A 23,258-nucleotide genomic window follows, 5' to 3' on the forward strand; every position below is an offset into this window, starting at 1 on the left:
CCAGCCTGCATCGCCGGGGGAGGAGAGGCTAAGTAACCGAATCTGACGCACCCTTACTACTCCACTCTACCTCTAGCGTTGCTTGCAAGCTTACCGAGGGAAAAAGCGCCGCGCGGAAACGCGGGGCGCGCTTTTCCAACCCCCGACTTCCCCCTCCCTTCCTTTGCTCTTACCGCCCCCTCCCAACACCCGCACCTTCGATTCACGATGTACCTTGGCACCTACCGCTGGCACCACCCCATCGACGCCATCGTCCCGATGCACCCATGGTTACTACGGTCGGGTTCCTCGCTCAAAGAGCTCATACCAATTCGTACTCTCTTTTCCAAATTCTCCACCCCCGTGCACTCCGGATTTCCGGATTGCGTTATCTCCGCTCGCACCTGGGTTCATCTCCAATTTGCATATCCATGCCCGGTCTGGGTATGAGGGACGTAGGTTTTCGGATTGACCATTGCCGAGTGCCGAACTGTTGAAATTCATTCAATGATTCTTGATCTAGATTTTTTACATTCCATCTTAGACTGCTTGTTTTTGGTGCAAAAATATATGGATTATTGTATAATTGGCTGACCGGATTTGATCCTGGTGTAATTTAGTCCACGGGGAAGTTTTTTGGTAAAGCGAAGTACCAGAGAGCAAAGCAATATCAACGAAGGCTTGGGATTTATAAAATTCTTTTGCCAATTCATTGCAGATCATGATCACGAATCAATAAATGATCGGAATTCAATGCACGATGACAAGTAGTGACTTGTTCACTTTCGAGTACCCGACCCTCGACATCAATCGGTGACGACTGATGGCTGCGAATGATTGTCCTCGTGACTATCAGGTCCAAGAAACCGTCTTCGTTAATGCCAATTGCGAATCGGTCGAGTCCATACTTTTCCCATTTGTTAGAAATAACCAGGAAACTAGTCCGCTTAAATTTATAGCCATCCACCTATAAGGTTTGCGTGTCTAGGTCCCGTCTTTTCACGCATGATACTCGTCCAGGTGGTGTGGTGTACACTCGCCGTCTATGTTATGAGAAAATACGGTGCCTGCGTGTATACGTATATAGTATAAAAATTCTTCGCGTGTTATCCACTGCTGCTGCTGAGGCAAAAAAAGGTGAAAAATATATACAACGGGTCACACGATATCCCACGCAAAATGCATGCATCGCGAGTGACGACGGAACGCAGGACAATAGTTTTCTCCATCGTCCAAATTACGTGCATTTGTACGCGGTCCCCTCACGTTGTACATATATATATATAATATATATATTCCCATCCATCCATCGAAACCTGTTCAATCTAGTCGAAATCAAACCCTCAAAAACCCAGCAGGACAGGTGCATCTTTGACGCGCCGAAGCTGACGCACCCTGACAGCGTCGAGCGATAAACGGGGGTTCGATGGGGGGAAAGGTAGGGTGGAGGGGCGGTGTTATCCTGGAGGCTAAGGATAGCCGCTAGGTGGATAGATAAAGAAGGAAATTGGGATGAGCCGTGGGGGTTGCAGGGGGTGGGGGGTGGCAGGAGATTCGAAGACTGAGGAGCGAAACAGAACGTGAGAGAGAGAGAGAGAGGGAGAGAGAGAGAGAGAGAGAGTGGCGGATGCAGCGAGAGAAGGAGTGGGGGAGGAGGTAGAGGAGCGTGGCAACCTAGGATGAAAGGATGGTTACCAGCTACTACTCTATTGATCGGTAATTCTTTTTCTCTTGTTGCATATTAGGCGCTCTCTGCCCGCGAGACTCGGTCCCCCCCCCCCCCACCCTCCCCCTTCCACCCTTCCACCGGTCCTACCACCTCCGCCCCTGCAGAACGAACCTCACCATGCACCGTCACCACGACGACTCCGCGCCCTAGACGAGGCTGCACGAGGAGCGCGTTGCGTCGCGTCGCCTCCGCCACCAGTTTTCAACCCCTACCCCACAGTCGGACTTCTTCCCTCTCTCCGTCTTCCGTCGTTGGTTACCCCGCCACCACGGCACTAGCTTCCTCGTTGCCCGTTTCCTCCATCCCCCCTCCCCGCCACCCCACCACCCCCGCACATCCTCCTTCCGCCTTCTTACAGCAATGTTTCATTTTAAGAAAAACCAAGCCCCTAGTCGAACTTTTGGACAGGGTGGGGCGGTGGTGGTTACATTCTTCGACGGTGGGCGAGGGATGGACCTGCATCCCTTCCTCGATTCACGTCTCCCGCGTCTCGTCGCCTCCCACTTGCTGCATTTGCACTCAGAGCTAGACTTACAAAGTTGCCATTATCTGAAATATTGTGTTGAACGTTGTCGGGACGGTACGCGTTTCTAAATTGTCCCGATGTCACCTTGCGATTGGATGCAAGATTGGCTCGTTTATAAAAGCGTGGAATACACGCGTCCGTGATTAACATTTTTGCATATCTTACAGAGAGTGGAGATCAACATGCTTTGTTCTAAACGTGTGTTGTTTATTTTATTTGATTTCAGGTATGTGCTACGTTGGAAATTATTATCAAGCCAGTCTAGAGTCGAGGTTGGAAGAAGATAATATAAAGTACAGGAAGGATAATACGAAAGGGGGATATTAGAGAGGAGAAACATAGTACTAGCACGTTGAGAGAATCGAGGAAAATTCTCTATCCATCCATCCATCTATCCATCTATCCATATATCTCTCGGTATTCATGGAGCCGATGCTAGATGAACCAGTACGCGAGAAGATAGGACATTAAACGTGTGCAGGAAGACGGAGGGAAAGAAGCACAGCGAACGTTATTCTTAGAGCGTCGTTTTACCATCATCCCCACCGGAAGCCCGAAAAATCTCCTCAAAAACTCCCACTACCACATTTCCGTCGGGTAGTGTCTCTCTCTCCTTCGCGGACGCTTTCCCCACCTTGTCAGATTCCCTCTCGCACCAGTCTCAGTTTTCCCCCTCCTTACTTCCTATATTCCCCCAGACGTTCGACGACGCCGTTGCACCGAGTTCCATCCCCACCGCTTTACGGAGGACAAGGTATACGTCACGCGTGACGTCACGAGAGCATACACACCGGGACACCACCAAGCTCTCATCCCCACCACGGGAGGCAGCCGTGCGGCAGTAGCGGGAGAAGAACACCCCCAGGAGCAGCGGTTATATACCCGGTGCATTTCCCCTCACCCAACGCATACACATCCGAGGGGATATCACACGTTCCCGACGAAGGTCTTCGCGCGCTCTATCCAACGTTCGTCGTCTTGGTTGTGGTGGTGGTGTCGCGGCGGTCGTAGGTTCGCTGTTCGGAGGTACAAAACGCGAACGGGAAACACACACACATCCTAAGATGTGATTTCAAAAATGGCGGATTGCTCCTATGCCCGTTGCATACAGGAACGGCGACACATTCGACGTGAGCTACTGCGATGGACGAAGAATATGGTTTACGTAGTTGGTGAGTAGTCGCATTATTTTAACAACGAATTACGAGAGTTTCGAGGATAAATAAAAAAATTGAAAAAAAAAAAACAAAAACAAACAAACAACGATCAACAAAGAACAACAGTGTCTGCTACTATAAAAAAAAAGAAACCAAAAAAAAAAACTCAAAAAGACAAGATAACTCGTTCGACACATCTGACTCTTTACGTACCGTTTCTCATTGCCATTGCATGTGTGCGCGCAGCTCCGGGAGCAAGAGAGAATGCATCTTGTGCGCACCTCGCTAACGTCTGCTCTCCCCTCCCCTCCCCTCCCCCCCACCCACTTCCTCCTCACCCCCTTTCCCGTACCCTTTTCCCATCCGTGGTTCTCCCCGTTTTCCCCGAACTTCTGGCACTAAGAGGTTCGCGGAACCGTTCTCGGTTACGGTGTTTCTCCCCCCCAGATTTTGTCGAACGTCTTTGGTAGCCGTGGTTGAGCTTTAGATTCGCGCAATGGACTTCGGGAGAAACGTCGGCTTACGTCGCGCGGAGAGAACGAGCTTTTAACCGCGCACGCTGCACGCGGAATGCCCTCCCCGATCACGGTGCGCGCGTGAGTTGCGCGCCCCCCTTCGTCACCCCTTCTCAGTGTCTCTCTTCCTCTCTTTCTCTCTTTCTCTCTGTCTCTCTTTCTCTCTCTCTCTCTCTCCCTCGCTCTCTCTCTTTCTCTCTCTCTCTCTCTCTCTCTCTCTCTCTCTCTCTCTCGCGACCTGTTGCGATTCAAAACGCGGCAGCGGAATCTTGGCCGAGGATAGAATGACAGTGTCGGTATCCCGGCCGTATCGCGCTCCCAGGATTCCCCTTCATTATCAACTGGATCGCTGGTCACATCCGCGTCGCAGCGACGGCGACGCGTATCTAGGAACCGTTGCGCGATAGCGTTGCCCAGCTGTGTCGCCTTGTTTGCGATTTTATATTTTTGGCGGTCCAAGCCATAGATAAACCTGGGCTTTCCTTTTATCTGGGTCGATGCGGTTTCCTGCTTACTTTCTTCCTATCCCACGTTCTGTCTCTCTATCTTTCTCTCTCTCTCTCTCTCTCTCTCGCTCTCTCTTTTTCCCAACTTCCTCTCAGAAAAACAAAATTTATAATTACCAGCCACACACAATTAGTTCAAACTTAACCGGTGACGGTTATGGTCGTATCGTGTTTCCGTGTGAGTTCAATTTTTTGTTTTTTTAGTGATCAGTTTCTCTCAGTTACGAATATATATATATATCTACATGTACTAAAATTAACACGAGATTTATTATTATTCGCCATGAAGTTAATTGAGCAGTATCAATTAAGCGGTGAGGATTATGATTATCACGTTCAAATATTATACCTTACAACCATAGTACTTACAATGAATTTTGATTTGTACCTATACGCGATTGCAAAGAATACTGAGCGCATCATCTCGTGAATGTATACATAATGTCGATCCAAGAAATTCGAATATTCAGAAAAATTCTGTAACACTAATTTTTTCTCAATCGTGCCGAAACCGAATGAAAACTAAAAAAAAACCAAAAAAAAAAAACAGAAAAAGAAAAAGAACAACAAAAAGCTCGTGGTAAAAAAAAAAAAAAAAAAATTGCGGAGCTTTGAAATTTCGCGTCGGGGAACAAAGTAAACATTATAATAATGTGCGCGCGGTGCAGCGAGAGGAGTGCAAACTACGGAGAAGGAGGAGGACGAGGATGAGGAGGAGGAGGAGGAGGAGGAGGAGGAGGAGAACGAAGACGAGGGGGGCGGGAGGGGGAGGTAGGCGGCTCTCGGAGGGGAAAATGCAATGCCCTCCCCTCCCCTCCTGCCCCCCTCGCCGTATTCCTTCGCCGCCCGTCGTCCTCCTCTCGGAGCGCGTCGTTGCGACGCCGGCGTCGCGACGGGCGTCAGGAGAGCGCGGAGTACTGCACGGGCTGCGCGCCTTGACCACAGACAACCAGCCGTCCCAGCCGCCGCCCGAAAGGTTCTCACCTCTCTTATATTCTGTTACACTCTCTACCGGGTTCCCTTTCGATCCATACATGCTTGCAACGCGCGTACCCTTTCCGCGTGCCTGTGATTGTACGTCGTCTGCCCTGCGTGTCTTTGCGTCACACGTGTACGTGCGTGCGTGCGCGTGTGTGTGTGTGTGTGTTTTTGTATTTTGTTTTTTTTTTTTTTTTTTTTTATCACAAGTTGAACGCAGCCATGTGCGTGTGTGTCCGTGTGTGCCGGACGCGTGCCATGTCTCCATTTCGTTTTGTTCGACAATTTTTGCATCGTCGTTATTCTCACGCATCGTCGTTCCTTCATTTCAATATTTCTGAAAGCTCTGGTTCGAGTGAGTGAGTGAGTGAGTGAGTGAGTGAAGGCCATCCGTGCCTTTAAATATCTGTGATTCACGGATCCCGGTGCATCGGCCACAAAATCCAAAATCCACGATTCATGATCTGCTGGTCTGACACAAATTTTTCACTACGATGACTCGACGTAACAACCTTGTTCAGTTGTTCCGCAAACGTAATTTTTAACGAGCGTTTCCCTGGTCGGTAGGTAACTGAGAGGAATATATTGATAAACTTTTATATTGTAGATGTTTCATCCAACAGTGGGGATCTATTTTGTCTTTTGGTTTTTTTTTTTTTTTTTTTGTTTCGAACAATCAAATCAACGATCCGCGCTCTTTAGATTGTGTTTCATCCACAACTTGATTTCTCCCGTCGTTTCACTTTTCATTTTTACGATAAACATATAGCTGGTTTACCATTGATAAGAATATTCAACACCGATTCGAGTCATGAAATTGTTGAAATTAATAAATTTGCTAAACAAGCGTACTCGTTAATGTTAAATGAAATGAATAAAATACACATCCGCGAGTTCGAAAAAACGTCGTTGTAAGTTGAAAGAGGAAAGACAAAAAAAAAAAAAAAAAGAAAAACTTCCGCCGATACGAATCTTCGAAGGATGGCGAACGTTACAAGTGCAACAATAAAAATTCGTAAAACTTCGCGTTTCTTCGTCGAACAGCGGGGATGTCGGGAGGGATTTAAGGATGGAGTGGTGGAACAGGGGTGGGGGGGTTAAAATGCGTAATGAAACAATACCGTGATAGCGTCGGAGAGTGGGGGACAAGGGGTGGCGACGCCGAGTGCAAAGTGGCCGAGGAGAGGGGACGTCTTTGGCGTCCCTGCCGCCCCCTTATCAGCTTTGTCGATTGACCTCGCTTCGGCTCGAGGGGCGAAAGGAGAAGACGAAGAAGGGCGGGGGTGTCGACGATGGGGAGGAACGCTACGCGGGGGGTAAATTGACGAAAATGACGGCTCCTCTTCCTCTTTCTTTCCCCTTTTAACGCAGCTTTTTCCCTCTTCCTCTCACTCTTCCTCTGAACTATTATTATTATTATTATTATTGTTGTTATTATTATTGGGGGGTTGGGGTTTTTTTCTTTCTTTCTTTCTTTTCTTACTTCCCGATGCAACGGCTCGAAAATCGTTTCCTAAAAACCCCTGCAGCTGGTGCATCTCGGTGCAGTAGACAGACTCGACGCATCGGTGAACAACATTTCACGAAGAGAGCTGCTGCTACCGCTACGTCGGGACGACGAGAATAATTCCACTTGTATAATTTATATTCTCTTTAATCACAGTGCGTGCGTTGAAAATCGTAACAAGTGAAGTTCGAGCGGCTATTTCGCGTTTTTGAACATTTTTCTTTGTTTTTTTCTTCACAAAATACGAATCGACAGATTCGAACGTGTCTCAATCCATATCGTACGGCAATCGATCTTCTTCCGTAAAACGTTACTTCTAATAGAAATCTGCGAGAAATATTTCATATTTTCAATAATCCTGAATGCCTTAGGGGGTGAAATTAGCGCAGGTTGTGATCGGTGCTGTGATTCGACGCCTGAACTATTTTCGATTCGCGTTTAAAGTAAGAAAGTTACTTTTTTTCTACGAAAAATTCGAGTCCGCCTTTAACGCGTTCACTATATCGCATGTCAAGTACGGAAAGCGGAAGTGTTTTTTTGGCTGTGGTTTTCAGCCGCGTACCTTATCTTGGAAAATACCATTCCGAATTTGATAAGTTTTAAGGAAAGAAAATAAAAATAAAATAAAAGGCCTGTGTCCGTGTACAAAGATGTTTTAGTGAAATCCTTCGGTATATATTTGTGAGTGAAGGAGAGAGAGAGAAAGAGAGAGAGAGAAAGAGAGAGAGAGAGAGAGAGAGAGAGTAAGGATAATATCAACAAGTTGTACGGAACCGGTGGCGGCCATGGCTATGTGGTGGGTTCTTCATCTCTATACATATGCATGAGGGATACACACACACACGTACATACAACGTATAACATGTAACGGACTTTGGGTTTGGATGTGTGTTACACGCAAAGATCCAACACGTTACTTGCTGGGTGACTTTAGACTATATGCTTAACCTCAAACCTCAGTATGTGTTATACATACACACATGTTGTTCGTTCTTGTCCTCCATTTTCCTCCAGGCTTGAGATTAAGCACAAATCGTCCAAAGTCCATATAATCAAGCACGCCGTCTAAACTAAAGATATATGTCATATTTAACGGGTTGCACCATCAAGTATCCGAGAGGCGTAAAAATATATAATATAAATAGAGGCGTTCATCGCCACCCTTTGTTGTAATGTCTCATCAGGAACGGACGCGTTGGTTTACCATCGTATCCGTCGTCGGTAGAGGATGTTATTTTCTGATTGTTTGTTTAATTTGTTTTTTTTTTTTTTTTTTTTCATTGATTGTTCTTCAACGTTTTTTTCATTTCGCGTACGTATTATCGTCGGTATTCAAACCGCGTGAATAAATTATAATCGTTATATTCATTGCTTGTGATGTGATTCGAGAAGATTTCCTGCGTTTTATAAACGTAATGTATCGTTAATTTATTTTCAAATCATTTACCAAGGCAAAAGATTGAAATTCTTTTTTTATTAAACAAGAGATTCGATTCTCAACAAGATGTTATTCGTGTGTAGCGATCATTTTGTTCGGTTATTTGTCGAAAGCTTGCGGGAAATACGGTTCATTGATTAATCGAGTCGTCATCAGTGTCGAGTGTTATTTCTATTCTAGATCAAATTACGATACGCATGTTCAATCATTCCGGTCAGAACTGTGATGTTACATTTTTTTTTTCTGTTTGTTTTTTTTTTTTTTTTTTTTTTAATCGCAGTGACGATCGTTGAAAATTTGTTCGAAATACGGTTTCGTTTCACATCATCATCATCATCATCGTCATCATTTTCATTTGGCATCACTGTCATAGCTACTGCTGCTGCACGTGCGATAAATCATGAGGCAAACAAACCGAGTAATTGACACGGTTATGCAAACGACGCCTAAATATAGTATCGCGAGTTATTGCCAATCAGTACCTCACACATGTATATATATATATACGAGATATATGTATAAAAGTACCTGTGTGTCCGACAATACGTGTTTTTATCCGACATGCGCTTATGTGATGCTGAAAAACATTGAAATCATCGTCACCTAATTCATTCGACCATCAGATGACGCAGAGAAATTTTTAACGGGAATACGTGCGAATAAGTTCGAATAAAATTAAAGTTGGATTTTGATCCTGCGAAAGTATTGAAATGAAGATTCAGCTAAAATTTCAGTCAAATCCAATTGTCATGATAATCGTTAAAAGATAAACCATCCGAAAGAAACTTAACCAACGAGTGAACACATTCGGTTACAGCGGGATGCTCACCTCAAAATTTTTCTCAATGCAGAAACTCCGTTCAGGCAGTAAATAAGCTCTCCTTGTGTGCCTATAAGTGTATTCACTTCCGGAATAATCGGATCCGATAATCGTATCCCTCAAACGGTGCGAATCCCCATTGAAGTTTGCAGCATCCATCTCTCTCGAAACTATTCGACCCAAGGCTACTATGTGCACTGTGTAGAATCGGAGCGTGTGCTACACGTTCCTCTCTCTCTCTTTCTCTCTGACTTGGATATATATGTATATACATACGACATACACACAACGTAGCATGGAAAAGTTGTGCGTTGTCTCAACGAAACCAAACGAAACATTTCGCTTCCACCACTTCTGACTGCAGTACTCTCTCAGTTTTGGTTTTAGCCCCGATTCGTGACATCGTCTCTGGTCTCTTTCCTCACGAACGTCACGAATTTTGAACTAAAGCATTTTGCACGCTGTACAGCCTGCATTCGAGGTCTTTGCGGCGTCGTGTCGTCGTCACCCTTGGTATCGATTAAAGCGCATCTAGGCACCGGGCACCGTTTGAAAGCCACTTTGTTCCACCAGCGTTCACCGTCCTGCACGCTTTCGTTTACCGTCAAATAAAATACCTATCATCCATTTGTGAAAATGGTCTCGAACCGTTCCCGATTCACCATTGTAAATAATCGTTAATTTTGACAGCGCAACAACGAGCTCGACATCTTACCGACACTTTCGGAATTATTGTTCGTTTTTAATTCTACTTATATCCGGTACAGAACAGTGATTGTTTGCACTGTATTCCCGGTTTTGGTACAAACCAAGTACTCGAGTAAAAGAAATTTTTGTACCAGCTTGACCGGATCTTAGGGATAGTTTGTTTTTTTTTTTATTTCTTCCTCTGACGAGGAAGTCACGCGATGATGAAAATATCGTGAAATATTAGCAGTCGTTTCGTTGTTGCGCAGTATTTTGTGAAATGGATTTATACCGTTCGCGATGCGAACATCACACGATTGGACAATTTTCGGTGTATATCCGTCGCCGTAATGGAAATTGAATTTTCATACGAGTCAATGCCGGTTTGATGATTCGATGCTCGATTGTTTGCCGCACGTACTGTGCACACATCCATACAGGTGGAAAAAAATCCTACGGTGGAAGGGGAGTCAATTTTATCCGTAAAATCCGTTCACGCATTCTGTTATCCTGAAAATTGATTCCCTGCAGCCCGTTGAAATTATTTTCAACGCTCTTTAAACTCCGATTGTTGTTAATTTAGTGAATACGATAAACGAGCCGGGGATTGATCGAACAAATCTCTCACCCTGCCCAACTCCATGCACTTGTTTCAATTTTATCCCACTCTCCTACAGCGTGACAGTACCATCAGATTTTCGTAATTTCGCACAGCTTTGGTTTCAAATATTCAGGTTTATTTTTCACCTTCTAATACATTTCTTAACCGAACTTTTGTATCGAATTATTAAATCAAATGGGAATCGTTGTACGGATTGATCGATCGAAATTTCGCTGAAGTGAAAATTTTGGAATCTCAACTTTTTGCAATTGCACACGAAGTACAGAATTCTTACTTGTGTGATACTCTGAGATCATTCGAGTACTTGATACGCGTTTCTTATCAAAATACTGGCAAAAGGAAGAAGAGAGAAGATAAACACATCACAATACTTTTGTGCAATGCGTTATCTCTCGCTGAGCAACTCGGCGTCTGGTCGTCACGTTTTTTAGCAAGGCTGAAATTGACGATTTTTCTTTCCAACAAACACCATGTAACAGAAAGAGTACTTGTCTTTCGATCATAAAAAAACCTATCCAAACTTGTTTTTCCAATACCACAAATAAACCTCTTCCTCTCCCAATTCCAATCAGCAAAAGACCGAATTTGTCTCTTCAAAAAACATTTTTTATTCACTTCAGGAGCAAAGTCTACCAATCATTCAATCGAATTTCATTCTCTGTTTCCCAATTACTGAAAACTCGAACGAAAGTCGTCAAGATGTTGAAGCTCGGGTGAATGAAATAAAAAAAAAAAAAAAATGAAAAAAGAAGAAAAATGGACGAAAAGGCGAAAACATCGGTTCGAAAAATGTTTGCTGATCCGGCACTAGGTCCTTATGCACGAAGTGACGTCGGCCGTCTCGTTTCTGGTGTTGAGGTAGGCCTGATATGCGCGGCGTCGCGACGCGCATCCGTGCAACCACCTGTACACCCTACAGGGTGAGAGGTGGCTCTTTGTGTTCCTTCCCGTCTTCTTCATCGGCTGCGAGAGGGACACGCTGATCATTACCCACGTCTCGCCGGTGTCCTGAAGGAGCAGACGTGGCCACCCTGCAGGGCGTTCGAAGTACCGGGAGGGTTGGCTTTGAATTCAAAGCAGGGTTGATCCGAAATTCCGATCATTCCTTTTTTTCTTCTTTTTTTTATTCAGTTTTTGATAACAACAGATTTTGTCAATTTTTTTTTAACCGGAATAATTTTATTTTTAGTTTCTTTTTTCACGTGTAAATAAAATTGCTGGTTCGGAAACAAAACGTCAACCTAATGAATTGGCTTGTCAAAATTTTTTTTCGAGTTCAACTTGTTCGCATTCAAATTAGAGAAATGTCAATTTCGGTTCGTTAGCAAAATTGTACGGAATTATACGATCTTGATAGCAAAAGTTTTGTCTGTGAACGAAATTTTAAACGCGATCGCAAAAGGGAGAATGAAGCTTCTGCGATTTGTTGGATAAGAAATTTTTAAAAATAACTTTACCTCCTCGTATCCAGAAATTGAAAAACAATTTCTATATCGATGATCTCGAACCTCTGAAAAATTTTGCGTGAAAAAGCATGAAGTAATTCGAAAGAGCTTTACCAACGATTTTCACTGGTGTTTTATGATTCTTCTAACTCTTTATTTGTTCAGTACTTTAATTTATGGTGCTGTTGGAAAATGGACGATTTCAAATTTCTGCATTACTAGAAACAGAAAAAAAAAAAAAAACAAATCCTGACGCCTAGTTAGAATCAAATCTACTATCGGTCCAAAAGACCGATATTTTACAACAGAATGCAAAGTTTGCTTAATACAGGTTTGGATTCAGTTTATTATTAAATATTTATCGTATAAATAGACCACGCAGTCGCGGTAATACGAGCGAGCTAATTACAGGACTGTAGATAATTAATTAACAATTGTACAGTCTCCTTTCGAATCAGCCGATTCGATTGATTCAATTAAACAACCGCGTCGAGTAATTACGTAACAATGTATCAGCCGCTGGTACAGCCCGAGGCAACCAAAGTGGCACAAAATCAAGGTCAACCAAGTAGTTTTTCGTTCAGGACGTGCGAAAATCGCTAGCAAATATTTCTAACGTCACCTTAATGAAATTTGTCAAATTCGTCAAAGTCACGAATCCGTTTGAAGTCTTGTGGAACTGTAAATTCGGTTTTCCAAATCGTTAAACAGTGCTTAACGCTTCAAAAAAAAATAAAAAAAATCAAAGAAAAATAAATTTGATTTCGTATCAATCGTCGTGCAAATTTTATTCCGGCGGTTTTCTCTAAGCATCTTCAAACCGACTTTGTTCCTCTGCAGCAGTTCGTTTTAACATTAATAATTACCGTTACGCGGAAAGTTACGCCGCGTGTAGTTTCCCCGAAAGTTACGTAACGAGGGTATTTTAAACATCGTCTTTGTTCACCGATGTCGCTGGAACGGTATTACAAGCGATACTTTTTGGAAAAATTTCCAGTGATCGTAAAGTCGGTGCGACGGATTCTCGGTAGTTTGAAACGCGGTGCCTGTTCCATAAACTCCGTAATACACAATCCAGCTTCGTATTCGTTAGATTTTGCAGAGGACGTGGTTAAGCTGGTTCATTTTTATAAGCAGAAGTTCGACCGGAATTGTGCGGCTTTTGGAATAATAAGCGGGATTCCCTGTGGATGGATATCACTGAAAAAAAAATCATCAACCACACTGCACCGACAAATGTGCAGCGGCGCATAATTTTCTTCTATCACTCATCCTCTCTCTCTCTCTCTCTCTTTCTCCCTTTCTCCCTTTCTCTGTTTCTCCCATTGAAACCATACGGTGACTCAATAGAGTGTGACAATTATCAAATGAAACTAGGTGCATGCTTATCGCCTTGCGGTTGTACCGAGTTTATTATTACCAACTGCAGCACTAGCGTTGCAAGCTCTACTAGTCAGATCTTTCACAAAGAGACATTATCGTACGTTTAGTGAAATTTTCTTTTTATTTATAAATACCGCCTCGCCTACAGTTATGCATTTCGCTGGCTGTTACTTGAGGTTGAATTTCAATTCAGCATCTCGATTAGGGCATGAAAAGTCTTGAATTTGTCAGGAGTTGAGCCAAAGTGGATTTGTCCGGATATTTACACTGTAAATATAGGCTTGAATCTCAAAAATAAATTGGAAAAAGATCTCGTGTTAAAGAATCTGAAAATTGTAAATATTTCCTTTATTTTTGTTGCATAAATTTATAGCGACAGCCGAAAAACATGTTATATATTCGTTCGTTAATCCATTCGATCATTCACCCGCAAAGTATATAAATTATCGACCAACAGGTGAAACGGATTAAAATTATGAATATAAAACGTCTTTCTTTCATTAAAATTGGTTCTCGAATTTTTCTTTATTCCTTTTCAAACAGTCTCTCATTTTAATTTATACTTGTTTCGTTGAAACTTTGTCGTTTTAGTGTCTTGAATTGTTTTGCTGACAATAATTGACTCATATTTTATTACCAGCAGAGCAGATCAATGGATGTTGGTTAAAGCGTATAAATCCATATTATTATATCGTTAAAGATACCTCACGTAGTTGATGTTTTATACACCTCTGATTTGATTACGTGAAACGGAATCTTCAGATTAGTAAATTATTTCATTCGTTGTCGAAGTTGAGTTCTTCGGGAAGAAAAAGATAATAAAAGACACCTTATATTTATATTTATATTGGGAAATGACGATGATTTCGCAGTGAGATATCGTTTGCGAGAGGAAAGGTGTACATTTACTAAAATCGGACACCACGTGATGTACAAGCAGGGTCAATTTCAACTCGGTACGAAAATTAAATCGTTACAACGTCGATGAAAATTTTGAATATTTAGCAAGTGGCGAGATAACTTGGTCGAATCAGTCAACATTCCGCTTCTCGCCGTTGGAGTACGGATGCAGGATATGATTCGGCGTTGTTGTCAGGACGCACAGGCTGCGAATCCACCCACAAACATGATATCAGACATATTCGTTGATCGGGTAATTGGCCAGCTGAGACTTCTCAAGCCAGCTGCTCAATTACTTTCTCTTTCTCTGTTCCTCTTCGTCGTTGAACTGATACAACATTCGTGGCAAAAAGAGAGAGATAAACACCGTTTGAACAAAGATGGGATGCAAAGGAAGGTCGTCGCTGCGATATAGTATCGGAGACAGACAAATCGCGAAGAGAGTTTCAATCGAGTTTTCCTTATCGGGAGTTCTTTTGGAGCTCATATAACTCGACCGCAAATCGACTTCGGTACTGAAAGTACAAAGACTTCGGAACCGCGTGCATTATGCATATTGTATACCGGGGCAATCACTTGAAACTTGAAAATGAACCGCGCACGCGCGAGTTTTATCGGCCGTTCTCGCAGGCTGGCCAACCCGAGTTTTCAGCCGTCAAACTGTTTCTGCCGGCGATGTGGTTGACACGAATTTTCGAGGTTAGAATCTCAAATAATCGAGGCAGCGACTCGGAAAGGTTTGGGAATCATTCGTTATCGGATCGGAAAGTTGATTCTTCAAAGAACGGTCGGAATTCAACGCTTGTGCTCTTTGAAAATTCAAACGTATACATTTTGCGTAGGTTGGCCGGCCTGCATCGCGGAGAAGAATATCGCCGCGGGAAGATTTCGCCGACCAATGAGATTTAATTATTTTGCGCATGCGCGGTTCATTTTCAAGATTCAATAAATCGTCCCGCTATAACATGGACCGTGTATTTGCACCGCTCGCTTTCCAAAGGACGATCCATAGCCTGAACAAACCCGAGTCCGACAAGGATATCTGCACCGTTTGCAATACAAATTTACAGCCGATTCCCAATTGTCAAACGTACGATCGTCAACCTCTCGATTCTCCATCGCCGAATGACCTCGCCTGCGGATCCAGACTCTCCAGACGCTCCTGAACCATCGACTAAGCACTTACCAACAGCTGAATTTAATCAGAGCAAGAGGCTTATCGAATTTCTACGTCGCGGATAATCGCGCGTATATACATCTACACGCAACGTATTTGTGCAAAAATATTCGCTCGGTGCATGATCGCGATACAAAGTCGTTTTTATTCAAGGATCATCGCATGGGTCGTTATTTCGAATACGGTTTACCAACCGGCGTTTTAAGCTCGTAACGTTGCCACGCTCGTTAAGTTGCTTAGGGTACGCTTACGGGTTGGACTGATACACGGGTTGTAAGAATCTTTATCAAATTAAATTTATTTGATTAATTTACGAATAAACTTCACGCCTAGTTTATAAGGTACGACGAAAATAGCACGATTTCTTTCATTCTTGTCTTCATATATATGTATATATATATGTATACAAAACACGAGCCGTTCTTAGGTTTACGATTCGTTCGTTCATCCATTCCATCATTCGTACATTCCACGTGTCAATTCTTCAAAATTATGTATATTGTTAAAATTGTAAATAATTGTCTTTTCATCGGTGCACTTGACTCTTGGATTTGACTTTATTTATTTTGTTTCTTCCTTTTAAACAGTCTCTATTTAATTTTTATATCGTTTTTGGAGTTTTTACTTTTTGGGTTTTAAATGTCTGTCTCAATGGTAATTTTGCTTTTTATAACACGTTAGTTGATCTTCGGTATCTGACGTTCTTATTACCGAGACCGGAACCTCCGTGCCTTGTTCCTCCAAGAAAGTCGTTGGCCAAGAGACCCGCTTCTTGTGAAGATAGTTTAAACTGGTGAAGAAATATACCACGTGTCCCACTCTCCATGGGTCAAACTTTCATCAGCTCTCGCTGTGACCATTTAGCGGGTATATTCGAATCGTTATTGGGTATATAACCAATCGATCTGAAAGGTCAAACCTCTGAGTATAAATTCGAGCTTTGGAATCGTTGGAATCGATTTAATGATTGTAATTTCCAAATATACGGACTAAATATCGCGTCGATTTATCTTGGAAATTTTTGCCGATTGGTATTTTTCGGAATTATTGACTCGTCTGTAATTTCAACAATTTCATTGTCTTGTCCGTATTTAAACTTTTGATTATTCGGTCTCGTCGGTTTCGCAGATTCGGATTTAGGAGCGTTCAGAATTTTCATCTTTCGACAATTTGAAAATACATTCAGTGTTTGCCATTTGGATCTTAAAGCATTAGTTCCGAAAAATGTTTAATGTTCGAAAACTTGACGATTCAGAGTTGTTGTTTTTTTCTTGTAACTTTTTTTGGCAATTTGAACCTGCATTCGGTCTTTGGCATTTAGAGCTTTGATAATTTGTCACGATAAATTTTGAATGTTCAAAAAGTGTCGATTCAAACATTTTCCCTCTTTGAAATTTTAACCACTCGACAGCCACTTCGATTCGACCACTCGACTCATTTAACTCGGAATTTTGACCCATACTAAAATCGACTTTATCGACGGTTGATTTCAGTAATAAAACAGGTAGCAAGAGAACGCTTCGAGTGGTGACGAATGGATTTAAATTTAAACGTCAAGCGATCGACGTCGAAATAATTCATTCAAACTGGGCGCAAAATATTGTTTTTTGCAATTTATTCGACTTTTCCCAAAGTTCGCGGTTCGTCTTTACGCCATTTTCGACGTCTCGACGTCGTCTGTGATTACGCTGCAGGGAATATCGTCGTTTCGACATATCTCGCATCCGTATTACGGAAACCTAAATACCACCGAGTCGGACACGGCATCGAGTATCGACCAGGCGTCATAAAATGACAACGAAGTAGGTACTCTGACAATCGGATTTAGGTTGGTTCCTCAACTACTATTCGTTTCGCCTTAACGCTTCGATCCAACGGACTTATCGATGTCGGTCAGTATTCCGTTCAAGGAACGCGCGCAGTATTTTAACGAGGTTAAAGTTATTAACGTTATCGTGACGGACCATTGGAAAAAAAGTCGAACATCTTCTTATATTTACAACGATTTCTAATGAACTAAGATCGCGAAATATCACTATGTTTTGTTCTATTACTGTTTGCTGAATTTTAAACGGTTGAAAAATCGACAAACGAGACCATTTTTCTTAGACGTTAAACGCTGCTAATTTAAACATTATGTATTTTACGCTATTTAGAATTATTCGCGCTCCGTATCTTTCAGAATTGAACTGAATGGCAAAACACTTGTTGCAAAAAATGTGGATATTATACGTACCTAATAATTAATTTATTAAAACGAGACTAATTATACACTTGTTTGGAATTTCAATTCGTTGCTGCGAAAAATTGAAAATAATCAGTTGAATAAATTAGCGAAATACCTTTACTCGCATTCAACTTTGACAAATCGGGGAAAAAACACGGGCGAATTTTATAGTAGAATTCGACACATCGATTATGGTTTCGAGGCAACATTATGTGGCAATTATTCACATGATTTGTATCATACACTGGATGGATTTGACTGCTGCTGCAGTGACCAACGAACATGTTTTTGTCAATTAATGATATAGCAATTCAATTACGTCCATCATTGACTGTGATGAAGAGAGGAAATCTGGAATAACTTGGATTCATTACCCATCGATACGAAATACTGTTAGAAACGGTGGTCGATATTCTGTGCAACTGTGATTAACAAAATAAAAAAAAAAAAAATAAAAAATGTTAAAACAGTTAAAAGCGAGTCATTTTACTACGGATGGTTGCTGAAACATTTTACGATTTGTAATTTTTTTATTATTACCAAAATGAAGAAGAGAAAATATCTCTTGCGAAAGACGTAAATTTTTTTTTTTTGAATCCGGTGTGACTCACGAAAATGTTTCAGCAACCATTCGTAGTAAAATGACTCTCGCTTCTGATTTTTTTCACGTGTTTTTGTCGGTAAAAGTTTGTAAACAGTAAGAAGGAAAAATCGGCTCACTCCGGATCCAAGCTTGAAAATTTTTATATCTGACGCAGAATTTTTCAGAATTTTTTCAAATTTTTAATCTCGTTCGGTCGATAAAATCGTTTCCAAAAATTGTAGAAAATTCAAATTGGGTCGAGAAAGTACAAAAAAAAACAAAAAACACCTAGTACCTTTCAAAGTGAGAACGAACAATCATAGAAAAAATCGCGCCCCAAATCTAAGAGGTCAAGGGTAAAACCCTGGTCGAATTGGCGTGGAATGCCCCATATGTAATTAATCAAATCTGAAGACCCGACTTCACGCCGTATTTTCGCCTAGAATTTTCCCCTTATTTCTTAAGTACGATAATGACTGAGAACGAAGAGAACGACGGCGATGAAGGCTGCGGTTTAATCGCTTCTCCCCACCGCTTAAAAACACGGCGTAGAAATAATATCATCGTGAGTGCGTTCCTAACGCGGCACACACCACACCATTTTCTAATCCGCAGCCAAATGGCCTCGAAACGAGCCAATCCTAGGCCCGGAATTTTCGACCCATTCATTACACGTGACGCCCGGGCTCTACGACGGCCTCTGGAAGCGAAGGATTCTAATCTCGTTTCAGCCAATCGCTGTGGCGAAGGTTTGAATACCGGTAGAGTAGAATGTCTTCAAGGCGGGGAAAACCGCTCTGTACTCGATCGGTTACCGTAATTATACTAATTTCTAGTCAGAAGGCTGTTCTTTGTTCCCAAACCAGGCTTGTCTTCCAAACATATCGCTTAACCTCTGTAACGATTCTTGAACACGAGTATTAGACACCCACGCATGTTTACCTCGTCTACGACCCGTTGCTCTATAATCTGTATCAAATTTACAGGCAGAGTTACATACCGGGACGATATCTTGAGAATTGAAAATGAACCGCGCATGCGCAAAATAATTAAATCTCATTCGTCGGCGAAATCTTCCCGCAGCGATATTCTTGTCCGCGATGCAGGCCGGCCAACCTACGCAAAATTTATACGTTTGAATTTTCAAAGAGCACAAGCGTTGAATTCCGACCGTTCTTCGAAGAATCAACTCTCCGACCCGATAACAAATGCTTCCCAAACCTTTCCGAGTCGCTGCCTCGATTATTCGAGATTCTAACCTCGAAAATTCGTGTCAACCACATCGCCGGCAGAAACAGTTTGACGGCTGAAAACTCGGGTTGGCCAGCCTGCGAGAACAGCCGATAAAACTCGCGCGTGCGCTGTTGATTTTCAAGTTTCAAGAGATTGTCCCGGTGCATAGAAGAATTGATTGGTGGTAAATTTAAGTCCAATCGTAAAACTCGCCAAGTATATATCTATAGCCGATTTTCCGTACGAGTTTATCTAGGCTAAAGCAATCAATATCCGTGCACGCAGAGAAGGGATTCGATGAAGTTGCATCAAACATGGCAAAGGAAATCTGTTTCTTTTCATGTTTTGTTTTTTTTTTCTGCTAATTTGTAACAAATTTTGTTTCCTACCTTTTTTGTTCAGCACACCGGGATCCCAATTTTTCAACTGTTTATCACGCGAATCGAACTTCGCGCGCTCGTTTTTGGACTTTTCGTAATTTATGCGAGAGGCTGGGATCTCCGGGCTTTGATGCCGATGAATTATTCCTCGAAGGAAGTCGGAAAACTTATAATTATACGCTATAATCGCTTCTCGCTAAAGTAGCTTGGATGGCTTTTCTACATCGACGAAAACTCGATGTCACTCAACGCTGTTGTTTTGGAATAAGTCAATTTCCTTGTTTTCCTCTCGATGAAACTTCGCGTCTCATGATCGTAAATTAATAATCGATATACGTATATTATACATGACGACGAAAAATGATTTTTTTTTTTTTTCTTTCGGTAATTCTTTCGTTTTAACTTGATCGTTGGTCGCTTTCAACGTTTATAGATCCATAAAAATGCACGATTAAAGAAATAAAAAGAAAAATTCGTCATCTACAATCATAACGGAAAAATTCCAAGTCTAAATAACAAAATTATATTAACACTTTCCGATATTTAATTCTGTTCAATAATTTTCTCTGTTCGTTGGACGGAGTGACCTATTTTTTTCTCGTGGTTAAAATGGTTACGCGTACCTCGTTTTTCCTAATTCCAACAATATTCAAACAGTTTTACTGAATTTTTCGAGTTACTGTAACAAATGAAATTTTTTCCAGTGTACTGCTCAAGAATCTTGGCAAATAATTGTTCACCGATGCGTGAATTACAAAGACACGATCCTTACATGCACACGGCTGATAAAATCCGATGATGTATCGACACACGAGGTACAAACGATCATGCACGTGCTCATGTCATGCTGCTCCGAACAAACTAGAAAAAGTGCAAAGCAATTTACATTCGCCACTCGCTCGGCATTCGCGTTCTCCGCGTGCTGCAACGTCACGTTCCGAAATTCTGTTTGTATTCTAATTAATACTCCATGTCTTATCTAAGCCGCCTCAACTTTGATAGGAAATCGTTAGGACGTATATTAATCGAGTAGTACACCGGTGCAGTTATATGTATTAACAGTTTTTTAGTTAATCCAAAAAAAAAAAATAAATAAATAAACACAGTAACGTGAAAGAAGCTTCAGAATTTCATTGATCGTCGTTAATTTTTTATCATTATACATACAGTTGTGTAGAATTTGCACAGGCATTGATCTGGATCGAGTTGTTCGGGACTTTGTCTATTTTTTAATACAGGGATTGCAATTTTGGTTGGCAAGTTTGAAAAAATCCTTCTCTAAAATCGTCTTCCGTTAGCGTGAATTAATAGATCGGAGTTTTTATTAAATGCCCGCTTTGTTTTCGGGGAAGATTCGAAGACTAGAACGGGTGGAATGATTTTCTTGAAAAATTGTGGCAACTCGGATATTTCTATATATCAATCGCTGTATGATCGATAACGAATCGAGCCGAGTTGCAGAACGTGTGAAACTTCATATAAATCACTGATTTTCAACTTGCTTCTGAAATATCATTGACATTATGTTGAAGGATAGTCAGTTTCACCGTTGTTGTGAATTTATTATCATTAGAAACATAAATTCATTATGTTTACTATAATTATTGAAAACGCGTAATATAATCAGCTCGCAGAAGTTGTTGAAAATTGATTCTAGAAGATTAACATTGTTTGAAAAAAGTTTCGATTATAATATCGCAATAAAACGTAACAACGATGATTTTCTATACTTGCAGTGACCGATTATTTACCAACGTCATTCACACTTGAGTAATAAAAAATGAACTGATCAATTCTGAAAATCATTCAACGTAAAAATAGATCAATATCAGGATTCAGGAGATATATATATATATATTTATTTATATAATATATAATATATATATAATAATCGATTATTATTTAATCGCAGATAAAATATACGATACATAAAATATTTCGACGATTTCCCGATACGGATAACTTAATCTATTACCGATGAAAAATTCCTATCACGATTTAACGAATCGGTTTATCGTTATGCGAGGTCGTCGCGATCGCGATTCCGATGCGGCAAAATGAATAAAAAAAAGAAAAAAAGAAACGAATAAAACTTATTCAATCGATAAATATTCTTCGGCACGACGCGATTATCGTAATCTTCCGATGCACCGTAACTATAATTGTAAGTAATATTTGTTCTTTTGATTTTTTTTTTTAACGCTAACACTCGCGGGTTTACTTATCGCGTAACTCGGCAGCTTGAAACCGCGACCGCGTCATTAAATCAGGGCTCCAATTGAAACCGTCGAACCCTCTCTCCGTCGGCCAATTAGCACATTCGTATTTTTTTTACGAATGTATGCGCTTTGCTTTTAATTCCTGCTTTCTAAACATTTTTATCCATTTTTTGTCTTACGTTGTTTCTCTTTTTTTTTGTTTTTTTTTCATATTCATTTCTCATTTCCTTCCATCAATGATTTTGACAGAAATATTTTCAAGCTCTTGATTTTACTATCCAAAGACGATTTATCGTATTTATTTGCACGATTCTCCGTTTGCTGATAAGGATTTCGATCCTTAATGGCGCGCAAAGTTTTCGATTTTTTTTCTTTTTTTATACTTGGAGAACTTTTCAATATACTACTTTTCGATTATTTATTATTTCTGACAGTATACTGACAGGGTTTCAATGCTCTTGAGTAATTATTGCGATATAATGTAAATTGTTATTGTTCGAAACAAATTCATCGAAAAAATGGTGGAAATCGATGGTGATAATTCATTTCCGAGAAAGTTACCCCGCTACACATATATCTACATGTTTTCGAACAAATTAACAGTTTATGGGGTCACTGATTACGTATCTGAAATCGGATTTTCCAAATTCGAGATGGCGGATCCAATATGACGGACAAAAATTTGAAATTCGATCGAATCTGCAAAAAAAAACCTGTTCAGGGATTTTCGGGGTCGCTGATTGAGATTTTGAAATCAGATTTTCAAAAATTCAATACGGCAAACCCAATCGGGACCCTCGAAAACCACCGTGTACAGTTTTTTCACGGGATTCAATCAAGTTTTGATCTTTTGTCCGCCACATTTGATCCACCATCTTGAATTTTTGAAATCTGATTTCAGATACGTAGTCAGTCATTTCAAAAACCATACAATACTGTATTGTTATAAAAGTTGACTCAAGACATAAATGTGTGACTCAAAGGGTTAAAAGCATTTTTCCAGCTAATCGAATTCCGCAAAATGGCGGCTCGCAATTTTACCGACTGTAGTTCAGAGTTGTGTCAAAATAAATTCATTATTCGATAAGGTTGCACGTGTGTATATATGTATACATACAACAGATAGACTATCGTAAAGATACGAGTGAGAAATATCAATTGAAAATTTCTAGAAATCATTCGATCTACAAAATGACGAGTAAAAAAAAAAAAAAATCCGTACCTTTTTCGCCCCGGTTTCAATTATC

At 41.2% G+C, this 23,258-nt stretch overlaps 1 protein-coding gene across 9 annotated transcripts in view; it reads left to right on the forward strand.

The window, feature by feature from the left end:
* Eip93F (Ecdysone-induced protein 93F) overlaps nt 1-23,258 on the forward strand; it is a 113,073-nt gene that overhangs the window by 51,032 nt on the left and 38,783 nt on the right. For all 9 annotated transcript variants that reach the window (XM_046615294.2, XM_046615291.2, XM_046615299.2 and 6 more), the window contains one exon: nt 2,461-3,406. In XM_046615294.2, coding sequence (XP_046471250.1) covers nt 3,313-3,406 — 94 coding nt within the window. In that variant the 5' untranslated portion in view covers nt 2,461-3,312. The remainder of the gene's footprint in view (nt 1-2,460; nt 3,407-23,258) is intronic.

The sequence above is a fragment of the Neodiprion pinetum genome, chromosome 3 (genome assembly GCF_021155775.2).
Source record: "Neodiprion pinetum isolate iyNeoPine1 chromosome 3, iyNeoPine1.2, whole genome shotgun sequence".
NCBI lineage: Eukaryota > Metazoa > Arthropoda > Insecta > Hymenoptera > Diprionidae > Neodiprion > Neodiprion pinetum.